At 47.6% G+C, this 15,671-nt stretch overlaps 1 protein-coding gene across 1 annotated transcript in view; it reads right to left on the bottom strand.

Annotated features, from left to right (window-relative positions):
- SLC14A2 (solute carrier family 14 member 2) overlaps positions 1 to 15,671 on the bottom strand; it is a 58,778-nt gene that overhangs the window by 24,639 nt on the left and 18,468 nt on the right. The window contains exons 4-9 of the mRNA XM_057698927.1: positions 11,838 to 11,966; positions 8,229 to 8,421; positions 4,418 to 4,565; positions 3,228 to 3,362; positions 1,630 to 1,679; positions 941 to 1,115 (exon numbers count right to left, since the gene is read on the bottom strand). Coding sequence (XP_057554910.1) covers positions 941 to 1,115; positions 1,630 to 1,679; positions 3,228 to 3,362; positions 4,418 to 4,565; positions 8,229 to 8,421; positions 11,838 to 11,966 — 830 coding nt within the window. The remainder of the gene's footprint in view (positions 1 to 940; positions 1,116 to 1,629; positions 1,680 to 3,227; positions 3,363 to 4,417; positions 4,566 to 8,228; positions 8,422 to 11,837; positions 11,967 to 15,671) is intronic.

Here is a 15,671-nt window from a genome sequence, read left to right as displayed (position 1 = left end):
GCCTCCAGAGCCAAAAATATTTACTATTTGACACGTTCCAGGAAAAAGTTGATGACTCCGATCTATATATAAATAAAGGTTGAGTGTAAGCTAATGCCTATAATTGGGAAGCCAAATTATGAAATTCGTGGTTAATTGTTTGTTCTTCTACTCAAGGCTAACCATTTGTTTTAAGTACTGTAAATCTCATAAAGCTTCCAACACCCACAAGCAAACGGGAAAATAAAATAAATTTCCCCAGCCTCATACTGCGCTCAGGTGCTTCCCTCAACTGAATTCCCTGCTCGAAGTTGCTTTGAAATGCTTACTCTTCCTCATGTGTGATATAGGATTCTGTCTTACTGATTCCTTCCTGCTATGGAACACCTTCTTGCCCTTTACTCTGACCCCTGAATGTTCAAGACTTCCTATTTAGACACTTTCAGTGCCCTAGCTGTCCCTGTTTTGACTTTAAAACTATTTGTGTGAAATTCCTCTCTTTTATGCAAAGCGTATGTGACCATCAGCCATTATCTCTGTGCACTGTGGTGCCTGCACCCCCAAATTTTCACCTATTCAGGAACCACTCATCAAGTTCAATTTCACAGCATCTATTACTTAGTTAAACATGCCTCCTCTCTTAATCACCTTTCCAAAAGACTAAATACAAAGAGTGGTTTTGTTTTAAGCCAAGGACATGGAAAACACATGCCTTACTATTAATGCCAGCAAGCTCATCTCCAACCTCCTCTAACAATGCACAATAGATAGGTAAGGCGATTTGGGCAGAAAGAGAAAATCAGCACCAGGGGAAGAAAGTTACAGGTGTGTTTGGTTCCACACAGGTACAAAGAGAAGCAAAGAAAGTGAGTGCTGCAGCTGATTGCCCCGGGGTTGAGATTACAGGGAGCAGACCCAGGTCCAGGCAAAGAGTGTTTCTGCCTGTAACTTGGCTAATCACCACTGGGGGACTTGTCTTCTTCACTGTTTTTCACTGTCAGGTAGTAGATGCGGTTGGCCTCTGGGTAGGTGACTTTGCTGAGTGGGAGCTTGTAGATGGCCGGGTTGTTGGTTGTCAGGAGCAGGAAGGTGAGTGACGAGAGGCAGAAGGCCCAGGTGCCTGGTGGCACACCGACCTGAAAACAAAAACACTGGGATCTGAAAATGTTCCTAGGTTCCAGGGACCCTGTGGGGAGAAGGATGCGGTAGGGGTTGAGGATGGGGACCCTCCCCTAGTGAAGGCATTGGTTTCTGGAATAATCACATCAGGGTAGTTGGTTTGAATTTGAGGTGGTGGTACCTTTGGGCACAATCAGAATCTTTTAATGATGGAGCTGAAAATCCCCCAGGGATGATCTCCCATATCCAGCCAAACATGTGTACCTTTGTCTGTCTATCCATGGTCTATGTTCTCCACTGCTGTTTACAATACTCTCTCTTTCTCACACACACACACACACACACACACACACACACACACTCCCTCAGAGGCACATTGTATGCAATTGCCAGTCCTCTGGACAAACCCTGGATAAACCTTGCCGAGGGTGTTGTGTGGAGTGCTAGCTACCAGAACATACAAGACTGCAGATATCCTGAAGACCTGGTGGGAGGAGCACTTTAGGGCAGTGTCAGGAGAACCCAACTTACCACTGACATTATGTTGGAGAGGGCTGCTCCCATGTATGCACAGAACAGGGCTGTGGAAAAACAAGGACCATCGGGAGTCAGCGTCCCAGAGCCCGCCCCCAGCCCTCCCCAAGGGCAGGGCTCCACTCTGGCTCCAGCAGGCTCAGTGTTTGCACCACACCCTGACATCTGGCATGTTTGCCTGACGTTATTAGTTATCTTTGCAGGTAGATGTGCTCCATCTCCCACCAGGCTGTGTGTTCTCTGAGGGGAGAGATTAAAGCTTACTTACCCCTTTATCCCCTCCCCACTTCCATGGTGGCCTTGCATAGAGTCAGTGGTCAACAAGCATCTTTCACTATTCCACACTGACCTTGGTGATGGTCTAGCGCAGGCTGGATGCCTGGATAATTATCTGTCTGGGGGGTGAGTGGTCAGACTATGTGAGCTCTGGTTAAAGTCCCTCCTGTCCAAGATTCTGAGCTGCTGTGATGCTATTGGACCTTAATCGAGTCCCACCGTGGCTGGACGTTATTGGGTCCCTGAGTCAGGCATCTGGGTTCACCCATAGGATGAGAGTAGTTGGACAGTTAGGGGCACTCATCCACAACCTGGATGCTTCTGGACAAGCTCCCTGTACCTTTGCTCTGTTTCTCCACCCAGAACACCTTTCCCCCCGTCTCTGCCTATCCAAATCCCATGCTGAAAGTGCTGAGATAAACACTAGCCTCCGCCTGAAGCCTTCCGAGACAGTTCCAGCCACAGGAACCTGCCAGTCTTCTGAAGGTCAAAGACAGTTACAGTCTAGACCTCAAAATATCTGGCACTTTTGACTTGGTGAATATTTACCAAGCCTACTGTCTCCAAGCCCAGCCTCGTGCTGGATGCTAAGGAGGATACAAGAGACATGGAAGTCATTTCCAGTCTTTGTGTGTGTGTGTGTGTGGGAAACAAGAAAAGCTCTTCAAGATGATATTCTGCCCTTTACAGAGTATGGTGCTGGGGTGAAGATGTAATGACAGTGGCCCATTTCTCTTCACACAGTGTGTTCTCTGTTTACTCTATGGAAATCAAGCTCCCTTTGTGCTATGTCATCATTTTCTGGGACCTCAGTGCTCTCGGGTACATCATCTCAGTGAATCTTTCCAACAGTCTTTTTAAATATCTTAGCCTGAATAATCGTGCAGTTACTTCTCCTCTGCTAGACCATGGCTTCATGAGGATGTGGTCACCTCTGTATCTTCCATGCCTAGCTGAGGGCCTAGTGCTTAGTGATGCCCTACAAATAGTGGCTGAATGCAGAGTTATTGAGGGCAGGAATGCTGCCACTAGCACAGGGGGAAATGCATGTGTGTTTTCCTCATGAACTTTATAACACTGTGTACATATAGTAGCAGTAACAGTGGTGGTGACGCCCTCTGACAGAGGAGGAACCTCAAATCTCCCAGTTGTTAGGGACCCCACCATTAAATCCTCCAGTGATAGGACCCCAGCCACAGTCCTCCCATCACTACTGCTCAGTACTGATTAGTGGCCACCATGGATGTCACATAACCAGGGGAGCAGGGAGGGCAAGGAACAGCAGAGTGACTTGGTTGCCAGCTTTCCCAGATACCTACCGCAGACGAGGGCCAGCAGGTGGGTCTGCCAGGTGAGGGCGTAGAACATGCCACCGATGGCAATGCAGGAGAGGACGCAGTTGTAGCTCCAGAGGCCCAGGTAGATTGTCTTGAAGGGCATGGCCACCGTCAGGGCTGTGGGATAAGGTGTCACATTTCTGGCTGATTCGGGGTCACAGCACAAAGGCCACCGCATGGCTGGTGCCAGGTCTCAGGAGGCCTCACTTCCATCGTCCCTCCGACACCTGCTACCCCTGCGCATCGGAGGAGCCTCTACAGATGGTGTCCGGTCTTAGGAAACCAACAATGGAAGGAGAGCAGTGGTTTCCTCTAGTTTTCAAAGATTTCACTCAGAGATATGACTACTTCTAGGGTGAAGGTAGGCTGAGGAGGTGAGACTCCAGGCCCTCCCCACTCCTTTGGCCAGAGCAGCTGCATTTTTAGTAAGACAGATTTCAATTGAAAAAATTCTGCTTCAATTGGTTGAGAAAAATTATGTATATATACATATAGATATATGCAGATAGAGAAGCGAGAGCAAAAGGGGTGGGATGTGAACAGCAGGTGATCTAGGTAAAGAACTTGTGGGTGCCTCTTGGGCTATTGTTATTTTCATCATTTTTGATATTTGAAATTATTTCCCAATAAAAAATTGTTTAAAAAGTTGTGCTTCCAACTTCCAGTTTTGGAAAAATATTGCCATAAGTCAACAGGCTCCTATTCGCAAAGCGCCCAACGTTTATTTCTGACTCTACCGTCTGCATTTACATATATAAATGTGTATATATACACACATGTAGAAATTAAATCACATTTGTCAAATGGCAATCCAAGTTTTGAGAAAACTTTTTCCTTTTGGCTCAGTCAACATTTCAAAGTGCTGGGTCATTTATACCCTCTGCTTGGTCTGCTGCTGCCTCCCCACCCTCACCAGGTTACCCTCCTCCTCCCACCCCTCAGCTCCCAGGGGCTCAGTTTACAGGCCAACACATCTCAGACCCTTCGCATCTCTCCACGTGTCCTGCTACTGCCATCTGCTCCCTTTGGCGACTTGAGAAAGGGAAAAATAAGTCTCAAGTCCTGACAGTGTTTAAAAACTCCAGTGAAGATATGTCTAGACTGTTTGCTGTGTGCTGGGGAGAAATGACCCCAGGACACTGATCCCTGCAGAGACGGGGGCCCTGTCCTACCTGCTAGCATCCCCACGATGGAGCCAATGGCTGCATGCAAGCAGATGAGTGGCGAGCAGATGAACAGGGCCACCAGGAGCACACCTCCTGTCCAGGGATTGTCGCAGCCGTAGACCTGCCCGACCCCGATGGGGATGGCTTGTAGCAGCTGCGAAGTCAACAGAATCCAGGTCACTGGAGTGTGGGCTGATAATGCAAGGACCAGGCCTTGAGGCCAGGATTGAGCCATTCCTGGGGGGGGTAATGGGGTGAAACGGGAGGATGGCTGTGCCCTCCAGTGTGTGGGAGATCGTGAGAGGGCACAAGCTGGAACAAATAGCTCCTCACTCTAACACCCGGCAGGCATCTGAGCATCCTTCATGCAAGGCTGGGCAGGTCCCCCAACACAGAGGTGGGACATAGGTGCTTCTGAGGGACACATGGCTTTTGCTTTGAGGCTACCTGAGGATACCTCCCTGGACTGCCATTGGGGGTTTCAGGGCACTAGGGGATTTCCTCTAGACCTTCTGAAATCCTAGAAATATTCCAGGAATTTTGCAAATATTCTAGGCCATTTCGATGAATGATTTGATCAAAGGTCACCCAGCTCATGGTGGCCAAGTCCAGGCTAGAGCCTCTGAGCTTGGACCCCTAAACTGTTGGAGGTTGCCTCACATTCAGTGCTACCCTGGGGATGGTGGGACCCCGGGAAGGAGGAGGAGCCACTTCCCCTGCTCTTGAGGAGCACTTAGCATTACAGCAAGGTAGCATGAGGAACCTTAGGAGAATAGCATAAAGCCCCAAATCTCTGGGCCTGAGAGTCATTGGGTGGTGCTGCAACTAGAGATGATTGATTTGGCAGTGATGTCAGATGACCTTTTTTTGCCTTAGCTGAATCACCCACACTTTGGCACAAAGTTCTTTGAGGGCAAAAAGGAGAGGAGGGAGTTTGACAGGGTGGGGAGAGTACTGATCTGGAAGTTGAGAGCTCTGGTTTTTGGGGGCTCTGCAGGAGTCCATTGTGTGACCGCAGGCATGTCACCTCCTCATTGTAGACTCTGGTGGCCTCCTCCATAAGATGAGGAGGCTGCCCTAGCAGACGACCTTCCAGCGTTAAAATTCTGCTAACTCCTTTCTCCATTACCAGCTCACATGACCTCTTGAGGACAGGGTTGCTTTACCTGGGCCCATAATAGGTGTTTAATAAATACGTGTTGATTAGCTCACTGGTTTCCAAACATCGTGTTCATTGGAATCACCTAAAGATCTTTTTAAACAAATGTTGATGCCCGGCCGCTCCCCAGACATTCTAACTGATGTGGGGGGTTGGGGGGGGGCGGGCAGGGCTAGGGCCTCAGGTGATTCTAATGTATAACAGACCTTGAGGATCAATGGATTAGTTACAGACAATCTACTGTAGATGTTGGGAGTTCATTGCATTTCTCCCTTTGATAAAATTTTATTTTTCTTCCAGAGAGCTTTTCAACTATGTCCACTCTTGTCTCTGAATGGGTGGCCTTTTAATCACCAAGCACAGTTTAGGCCGGAACCTATAGACTTGTGCAAGGAGTCACGGGGTGGGGGCCCTGTCTTATTTAAAGGAACCCTGAAAACCTTTGGTACCAGTCCAGGGAGCTCAGCTTCAGTGTGGGAACAGGCTGGAAATCTACTCAGTAAACATTCTACGACTTCCCTACGTCTGATGAATGCAGGGTGCTGTGGGGAATCCAACTGCCACCTTCCCGTCTGGGAACCCTGGTTTAAAGCGCAAGCAGGCAAGAATGAGAAGAATGAGGGGACAAGCTGCCTTGGAGTGATGCCTGGGTTTAGAATGAAGCTCTGCCAGGTTCCAAATTTCAGTCTGGTGAACTGTGGCCCCGGCCCCTCCGCGCTGTCCCCTGGGCCACAGCCAGTACACTGGTGCAAGTGCAGTCAGGTGTGTGGTGGAAATTTACTAAGGACTAGCCTCCTATGTACTCCAGGTAATCCTTGTGTAGCAACAAGGGTTATTACACAAGGTGGTTAAACAAAACAGAAGTCACTCCCTTCATTGTTTTGAAGGGAAAGAGAAATGGCATTGATTCTGCAAAACTCAGACCTGGCTGGTGCAGAAGAAAAGGAGCCAGTGGTCAGAGTGGTGGTGGTGGGGGGAGTTCTGAGAGTGAGCTTGGGCCTCAAGGTACCTAGATTTGGCTCCTACCACTTTTTAACTGTTTATTTTGAAGATGAACAAGAGACAACTCTCCTGTGTGGCTGTCTCCACTCTGGTCCCCTCAGCACAGAATGGTACAGCCTCACTGGCTCGGTGGGACTTTCTCTCTGGTAGTGCCACATGCCCTTGTGGCTGTCACTCAGACCAGCCTACCCGTAGGGCTCAGGGGCAGCGGGTTGTGCCCCTGAGGCAGTGTGTCCAGTCATCAGAAAGCTGATCATTGACGATTCAAAGTTAGTTTCATCCCTGATCTGACCCCAGCAGTTTTCCTTTTGAGAAGGTGGGCTTTTGCTTAAATGCAGGGCTCTGTCTTTTCCCTTGTCTTGAATTTAGGTCCTAGCCCTGCCTCTGATCCCATTCTAGCCCCAGGCCCAGATAAAACTTTTTAAAAAGACAAAAGCTTGAAAAAGGTTTGGCGTGAGGGGCAGGGGAACCTTTACTTTTCTGATAGGTTCAGGCTCAGAGTGTGGCTGACCCTGCAGGACCTATGCTGTCCACCCCAGCTGCTGCGTGCCTGGCACCAGGGCCACACAGAAGCACATTTAGACGAAGGACATGGCTGAGAGGGAAGGGCTCAGAAATTAGATTTTATGAAAAATATTTGAGGTACTGGCTACAGTTTGACCTTGGGCAATCAACCCTCTCTGTGCCTTGGTTTTCCCATCTGTAAAAGGGGATGATGATAGTACTTACAGTATTGGGTTATGACGAGGGTTAAATGAGTGAGTAAGCTAAGGGCTTGGGACAGTGTCTGATACGTACTAAACTTGCTTTAGTGTGAGCTGTTAGCTATCTCTATATTCATCAGCAAGGTCAAAACCTTACAATTCTATATATCTAATCTTAGGTTTTTATTATATCCCTTTATCTCTGATGTCTAGCGATCAGTGGAATAAATGAATACGTACATGTGTGATAGAATACAGAGCAGGGTTTCTCAACTTTGGAATTATTGACATTTTGGGCTGGTTAATTCTTTGCTGTGGGGAGGGGGCTGACCTGTGCATTGTAAGATGTCTAGCAGCATCACTTGCCTCTACCCACTAGATGCCAGTGGCATCCTTTCCCCCCAGGCTTGATAATTATAACATTTCTGCAGACATTTGCCCTCCCCAAGAGGGTAAAAATCATTCCTGCTTTAAAACCAGTGACATGGAAAATACACAAAAATTTACCCCCATCTTCTACTGATAATATCTTTAAAACCCTAATTTTAAACATTATTTTAGTATCTTGACCCTTCACCCAACTACCCATCTTATTTAATATTTTCCCCTTAATCCTACTATTCTGTATTGTCAACTTTATGCTTATCTGTACACTTGTTTATTATCTGTTTCCCTGTGCAGAGTGTAGGGGTCACGTAGGCAGGGGTGTTGTTTTATTCTCTGTGTATTCCCAGTGTCGATAAAGTGCCTGATATGTGTAAGGTCTCCAGCAGGGATTTATTGAAAGAACATATGGAGGTGGCAGTGACCCTTTCCTGTCCTCCTCTCTGCTAAGACACTCATCTGCTGGAGGTGCATCTAGGGAAGATGAGATTCTTTGTAAACCACAAAGTGGAGAGCAGATGGTCTGCAGTGGAAACAGGGCCCCCCACACCTGCCACTGGAGACTTACCAAGGGCATCTCAATCTCTGACCAGGTGATGTTTGGCACTGAAGACACAGGCTCCACCAGCGTTGTGGGGAAAAAGAGGTTGTAGTGGCCCGTGGCTGCCAGGTACAGGGTCAGCGCAATGTTGAAGGGCAGCGTGAAGACTGGGAGGTCCCACTTGCTGAAGATGGAACTCAGGGCACTAGAAAAGACAGGGCTGGAGACGGAAGAGACTAAAGATTAATCGCTGTGATCATCCTTCTATCTACATCGTCTAGTCAGCTCTGGTCACTGGACCACTCACTGTCCCCCTCTCCTTGGCACAGCCATTCCTGGCTACCTTGAGACTCTAGTGGTCCATTAACCTGGGACTGCAAATAAGGTGTTCAATATAAATCTACATCTTTGGGGAAAAAAAAGTAAGCCTTATAACTTGTTTTCAATAGAAAATTGTATAAAATAATTTACACATTTCCTTGTTTCTTAAACCAAGAAAACTAAACAAAATCTAATCCTTACAAAATGTCACGTATTGTCTTCGGATCATTACAACGTACATCACGATGTGTCCTGGGCTGTGGTAACATTTAGAATACGCTTGTTTTTAAAATTAATTAATTTATTTATTGGCTGCATTGGCTCTTCATTCCTGTCCGTGGGCTTTCTCTAGTTGCGTTGAGCTGGGGCTACTCTTTTTTTGTTTGTTGTGCTTTGTTTGTTTGTTTGTTTTTTTCATTGCTGTGCGCAGGCTTCTCATTGCAGTGGTTTCTCTTGTGGCGGAGCACACTAGGCATGAGGGCTTCAGTAGTTGCAGCACGTGGGCTCCGTCGTTGTGGCACACAGGCTTAGTTGCTCCTTGGCATGTGGGATCCTTGAGGACCAGGGATCGAACCTGTGTCCCCTGCATTGGCAGGCGGAGAATATATGCTTTAAATAACCTTCTATGAGGAGCTGCTATGAACATAGGAATTCAGCTGAAGTACTTGGAGCTACTCTGGGAACCACTGTGTGAAAATTAAATCTTCAGTTGATTGTGTCCTCTGTCTTCTTGGTGTCTTCCTTGGAGAGAGCATGGATTTTGGAGAAAGATGGAGTGAGGCACAAATCCTAACTCGTACACTTACAGGCTGAGTGAGCAGCGTTAGGAAATTAACCTTCCTTAGTCTCAGTTTCTTCTCAAAGGCCCATTCACATGGCACCCAACACCTCCCACAGGCAGTGAGCTGCAGGACAAAACTCTTGATTTGCGTCCTGTCTCCCTCCACCAACCAGTTTTTCTTTCCATCTTCTCCACCAACCCAGGTGCTCAGGCAAATTATAGGAGTGCACTGAGTCTTCCTCCCTCCCCAACCCCATACCCCACAGCCTCCCAGAAAGTCCTGTTGTCTCTACCTTCCTTAAAATAGACCCCGAGCCCAACCACTTCTCATCACCTTCATGGACATCACCCTGGTCAAAGCATTCCCATCCTCTGTGGGTCATTGCAGCAGACTCCAAACCACACTTCTAGCATCCACTCCCACTCCAGCTAAAATCCATTCTCCACACTGCCAGCAGAATGATTTTTAAAAATTTGAACCACATCCTATCGCTCCTCTGCTTAAAACCCTTTAACTGCTTCTCATCACAGTTGTAGTAAAAGTCAAAAGGCTTACTGGAGAGGTACAAACTATTAGGGACAAAATAAGCTACAAGCATATGTTGTGCAACACTGGGAATATAACCAATCTTATAATAACTATAAGTGGAGTATAACCTTTAAAAATTGTGAATTGCTGTGTTGTACACCTGTGACATATAACATTGTACACCTGTAATGTATACAACATTGTACAGCAACTATACTTCATTTAAAAGAAAGCCTTACTGGATCCACAAGGTGTACAGGGCTTGGCCATCATCTGCTTCTGCTCTCTTCTCCAGCTACCCCTCCTTCATTCACTGGGCTTCAGTCCCACTGGTCTTATTTCTTGAACACATCATACTTCTCCAGTTGGGGTCTTTGCACATGCCACTGGTTCTGCCTGCAGTGTACTTCACCCAGATCTACAGATGGCAGGTACCTCCTTATTAGGTGGCAGTTGAAATGTCCCCTCTTCAAAGTGGCCTTCCCTGATCACCCAAGTCTGGAATTACTCTTTGTCTCCTTTGCCATGTTTTTCTTTCCTCAAAGCATTTATCACATCTTAAAATGACATTTTAATGAACAATTTATGTTTATTTCTATCTTCACAAAGAAGAATGTCAACTCCCAGAGGATAGAGACTTTCTCTTGCTCACCACTCTCCCCGACATCTAGAATAGTCTCTGCACATAGCAGGCCCTCAGCTAATTTTTGTTTGTTGGATAACTCTGGCACCACTAGTACCTCCCCTGTGGATTGGTTTTCCAGGACTGCATGGATGGATTAGTGAAGTGCCCGGGTAGTAGCACAGAGTTCGGCCAGCATTAGTGCTCAATGGTTTTTTATTTTTTTCTCTTTCATTTTAAATTGCAAAGTGAAGGTGGGGGTGGGGGCATGGTAGACACACTGCCACCCAGGGCACTGTGTCTGAGGGGCTTAATCTATGTAGTTATAAATCAAATGTATGCCAATGAAGACAAGTTCTCCTCCTCCTCAGGCGTGGCACGTGGGGGGCATTAAGGAAATCTCCACAGAAATGACTGTGTTAGCATTTCGTCCTGATAGATTAAGGGAGAAATCTAAGAAGGAACATAAATTGCCTAGAATCCTTAATGTAGTCATTTATTTGCAAACACTTCTAAAAAGTAATGGAACAGCACTTAAATTGAACTAACGGGTTTTAGTTTAACGAAACGAACTCCAGACTTTGAAACCAAAGAAAGATGTTAAAAGTCTATTGGCATGTTGGAGAGTTATAGAGCTCAGGGCTGGGGAACACGGGCTCCCCTCAGGCTTCCTACTACTGCATGGCAGTAGGTGCAACTGGAATCTTGGACACTGCAGACCTGCTGTAGGTTCTAGTGAATTGAGCATCCTGTGTGTAAAAGGCCTATTTGTTCCTGACACCCTTCATCTTGCTTCTTTATTCCCTTTGAAAAATTAGGCAATTGCACAGCAAGACTTCAGCTGATGCTTCTTGTTCAAAGATGCTATGCTTTAAATTGTAGACATTTTGTTCCAAGAAAGCGCTCTGATTCTATCACAAGTGAGTTTCAGCTTTTGGGTCTTGGTTAGGCCACAGGATAGATGATTCCCATGTAGGCTGGAGTTGAATAGTGCAGACTCTGGGTTCATCATGTGGGGCAGGCTATGAAGCCTCTGCATGCCTTAGCCTTCCCTTCTGTAAATTGGGGACAATAATAGTCCTCGCTTGCCTAGCACCGTGCCTGGCATGTAGAAAATACTCGATAAATGTTAGCCTTTATTATTCAGCCTATCATTCAAAGGAGATTATCAGCATAGTAAAAAAAAAAAAAAATGTAGTGTTTGCTCTTTGAAAGATCCCTATTATTCCAAACTCAAAATGATCTCTTTGTGTTGCAACTGAACTCATGGACTCTTGCGAGAAAAACCAGTCTGACTGTAAAGACCCTGGACCCCCAAACAGTGTCAGACATAGCACCTTGGGGCCTTGTAGGTCTGTGCGCAGAAAGAAGGAGGTGCCTCACCAGGACATGGCTGTGAAGGTCACAGGAAGCAGAAGCCACCAGTAATAGTCTAACTTCTCGGAGAACACAGCGATCAGCATCCCCACCAGCATCCCGTTGTACCCATGGAGACCTGAGGCGATGGCGGCCCTGGGGGTGAAAACAGAGATACTGTGTGAGTTTGGTGGCACTTACTGGGCCTGTTTCTCCTGAGGCTCAAGGAAAAAGTCAGCTTACTCAATGAATATTGGGTAGTCACACAGCTGTCAGCACCTTTCTAGATTACACACACACACACACACACATACACATACAGACGTATACACACACACATACCTTGATTACCCTTGCTAAACTAGAATTAAATGATGCACCTTGTTTGTGTCTAAGCTCCCTTTTGCTTCTCAGGGGTGTCTAGCCTGCTTGATACAGAGGGAAATCTAAGAGAAACCCGAGGTGTGACACCAGGAATGTGTGTGTGAAACAGACAGGGCGGGAGGAGGCGGCAGGAAGGCAGGGAGGAGGAGAAGGTGTGTTTTGATGGCACTGTGTGACTCTGTGATTGTCTGAGTTTGGCCATTTCCCCGCTCCCGGAGGTGGGCCCCAGAGTGGACAGGCCAAGCCTGCTGTGATGCTTACGTCCCTCTCCGCCCTGCAGCATAGCAGGAGGGCCCAGAGGCGCCATAGAATTCACGCTTGAGTCTCCTGCTTCATCAGAGATGCCTGTGTGCATCTAAACGTCTCTTCCTGATCCAAATAAACACTGCCCTTGACCGTTCCCATTGCTCTGCTGGGTGAGGGGAGAGGGGAACCGGGTGAGGGACAGGACTGGACAAGTCACATTGCGAGGCCCCTGCAGAGAATGAGCTTTGTGTGCGGTGGTCTGCCCTCCCTGCCCGCCGCTGAAAGTTGCGTGAAGTCAAAGCTTCTCTGATGTCAGTGTTGACAAGAGCCAGCAGTGTCTAGTGCACGGAGCAAGCCGGTGTGGAACGGATGTGAGTGCGTGTTAAATCCTATCAGGTACCGACTGCCTTGTAGATGGAGGCATCTGGAAGCGTGGTGACTGTGATGGGGGAAGGGAGCTCTGGCCAGAGGATGCTCCTGCCTGGCAGAGGCCACAGCTCAAGTCTGGAACAGGGGGAGTGACCAGAGAGGTTAGGGGAGTGGGAGCAGCGGAGAGGGTTGGAGAGCGTCTCTAGACAGTTTCCAACAAGAAAAGCTGAACATGGGACACTTGTGTGGGGACACTTGTATGAGACATGGGACAGCTGGGTCTTTAGCTGCCCTAAGGCCAGGAAGATATGGGGCAGCTGGGGGTAGGTAGGGGGCTGAGAAAGAACGGGGGCGACAGGGAAGAACTTTGGAGTTCAGAATCTCCTCGGGACTAGAGTAACTACATGAGAAACATGTGTTTGGGGAAAAAACATTATTTTTAAGTGTGTTTGCATTTTCTCTATATTTTCTTATTTCTGTTCCGTGTTAGAATTTAGGGGCGACAGGGAAGACCTTTGGAATTCAGAATCTCCTCGGGACTAGAGTAACTACCTGAGAAACCTGTGTTTGGGGAAAAATCATTATTTTTGAGTGTGTTTGCATTTTCTCTATATTTTCTCATTTCTGTTCCATGTTAGAATTTAGTACTTTTTTAGTTTTCATACCAGCTGCTTCAGTAAACTGAGCAGAGAGTGATGACCCATCCTGGGGGAGGACCTCAGCCCCAGTGGCTGGGTGTACAGCAAGAGCAGGAATCAAATGAGGGAACCCAGGGGAGATAAAATTAGGGAGACATCTAAGGGCTGCCTCCACGGCTGCCCCTCCCTGTGGAGAGTCCTCTCCTGGAACACGTCTCTACCAAAACATTGGTGGCTTCTGGTTTGATTGTCAAAAGGAAACCCTTGCCTCACATCCCTGTCCTGATCATCAAAAATATAAAATTAAGTTCAACCTCGATGCCCGAAAGACTTTCCTTAGGACCATGTTCCACCAGGACACTGCAGCGTCAGTGTTGCTGAGCTTGGGGCCACAGTGCTAAAGTGCCGTCCTGGGCTATGGGGGTGGGATAGTAGAAGTAAGAGTTGGGGAGTGGGGGTGGGGGGAAGCAGGAGTGGACAGGGAGAAAGGACAGGCGCTGTGGGGGTAGGCAAGTAGGGCTGGTGGAGGAAGTTATGCCTACGATATGCAGCTACATCAGTGGTTCTCTGGGGACACTAGTGAAGTCAGGGCTCCTCGGAAGAATGTGCATGTATGGATGTCATATAGGGTGCCTAGAGCTTTGAGCCTGTGATGTAGAACATGGCACTGACCTGCCTGCCATGAGGCTGGAATCTTTTCTAGGCACTGTGGTAGAATATGGAACATCTGAGATAGACTTCTTGTTCTGAATACAGCCAAGGAGAGAAGACTCAGAAAGCAGAGAACAGTCCAAGATAGTACAGGGGTATGTCCTGTGATTGTTCGGAGAGAAAGGAGGGTTCGGAGAGCACGGGGGTAGTCGGGGTGGCTCCCTGGAGGAGGAGGGATTTGCAGGAAGGGTAGGATTACATAGGCAGAAACAAAAGTGCTCAACTGGGAAGAGTGTGATGCTGTGTGGTAGGTTGGGTGAGGCCCGTCAAAGAAGGCTTTGGAAACCATGCTGATGGATTGGGTTTTTACCTAATGCACACTTGTCTTAGATTCTTAAGCAGAATATTTGGGAAGATTAGGCAGGGAATGTGGGCGTTTCTCCCGTAAAAACTGGGAGCGAGAAAAGAGTCCGTGGAGCAACTCTTTGAAAGATTGGCAGGTTTTCCAGTGGATTATAGTTAGGAGGGAAGTTGGAGAATCAGATTGTCAGAGCAGGAAGGGACCTGGGCTTCTCAAAGGTGACTTGTAGGTGAGCTGGACGGAGTTCACCTCAGGGGAGTTTTGACAAACAGTGATGGAGCAGTAAGACAAGAGCTGATCCTGTTGGAGGCCAGTTCTATGCCAGCTGCCTGTGAGGCTATAAGTAAGTGGCAGCAAGGAATAGGGAGCCCACTGCTTGAAACAGAGACACAAATCCTGGCTGGAGTGCATATCTCCTGTCATCCACCAGACCTACACCCCAAAGAATTCAGCCTCTTATCCATCCAATCAAGCATGGCCTCCCAGCTGGAATTGGCGTGGTCCCCCAAGGCCACCTTAGAGGGGGTACAGATGCTTCTCACGGGAGACAAGCCGACCCACGCCTGTGCCTCCGTGGAGCTGGGGTGTTGTGTGCGGGGACGGATATGCTGGAGGAGTGTGGTGTTGGTCAGAACACAGGCAGCTCAGATCACTCCCCAGGCTCTGGGGTCACCAGGGGCCTCTGGCTCTGCTGCCCACTCTGTCCATGTGCCAGGGAGAGCACTGACCTCCAGCCTAGAAGATGCAGGCCACGTGTCCAAGCCACTCACGCTGTGGCATCTTCCAGGAGCACCTTACTCCTCCCACCTCCTTTCTCTCACTTGCAAAATGTGGACCCTCTTACCTGCATGGTCTGCCTTGTGAAGTGGCAGGAAGAATCACAGGTGACAAAGCACAACAGTGCTTTTCAATTTTTTTGACAGTACCCCATGGCAAGGAAGGAATGTATTGATATTTTATGGTATGACCCAGTTTCTCTCTCTCTTTCTCTCTCTCTCTCTCACACACACACGTAGACACACACCCAACATGATTGAAACAAAAATTTCGCAAAATAAAATTTAGCTTTACTGCATATGGATTACTCTAATCTGTTTTATTTTATTCTATTATTTTAATTTTTGAAAAGGTGGTTTTTCTTTTTTTTTAATTATCTTTTTTTTAAGCTCTTTATTGGAATATAATTGCTTTACACTCTTGTACCAGCTTATG

The sequence above is a fragment of the Hippopotamus amphibius genome, chromosome 11 (assembly GCF_030028045.1).
Source record: "Hippopotamus amphibius kiboko isolate mHipAmp2 chromosome 11, mHipAmp2.hap2, whole genome shotgun sequence".
Taxonomy (NCBI): domain Eukaryota; kingdom Metazoa; phylum Chordata; class Mammalia; order Artiodactyla; family Hippopotamidae; genus Hippopotamus; species Hippopotamus amphibius.
Note: the sequence above shows the minus strand (reverse complement) of the source record. Positions and strands in the feature narration are given on the sequence as shown.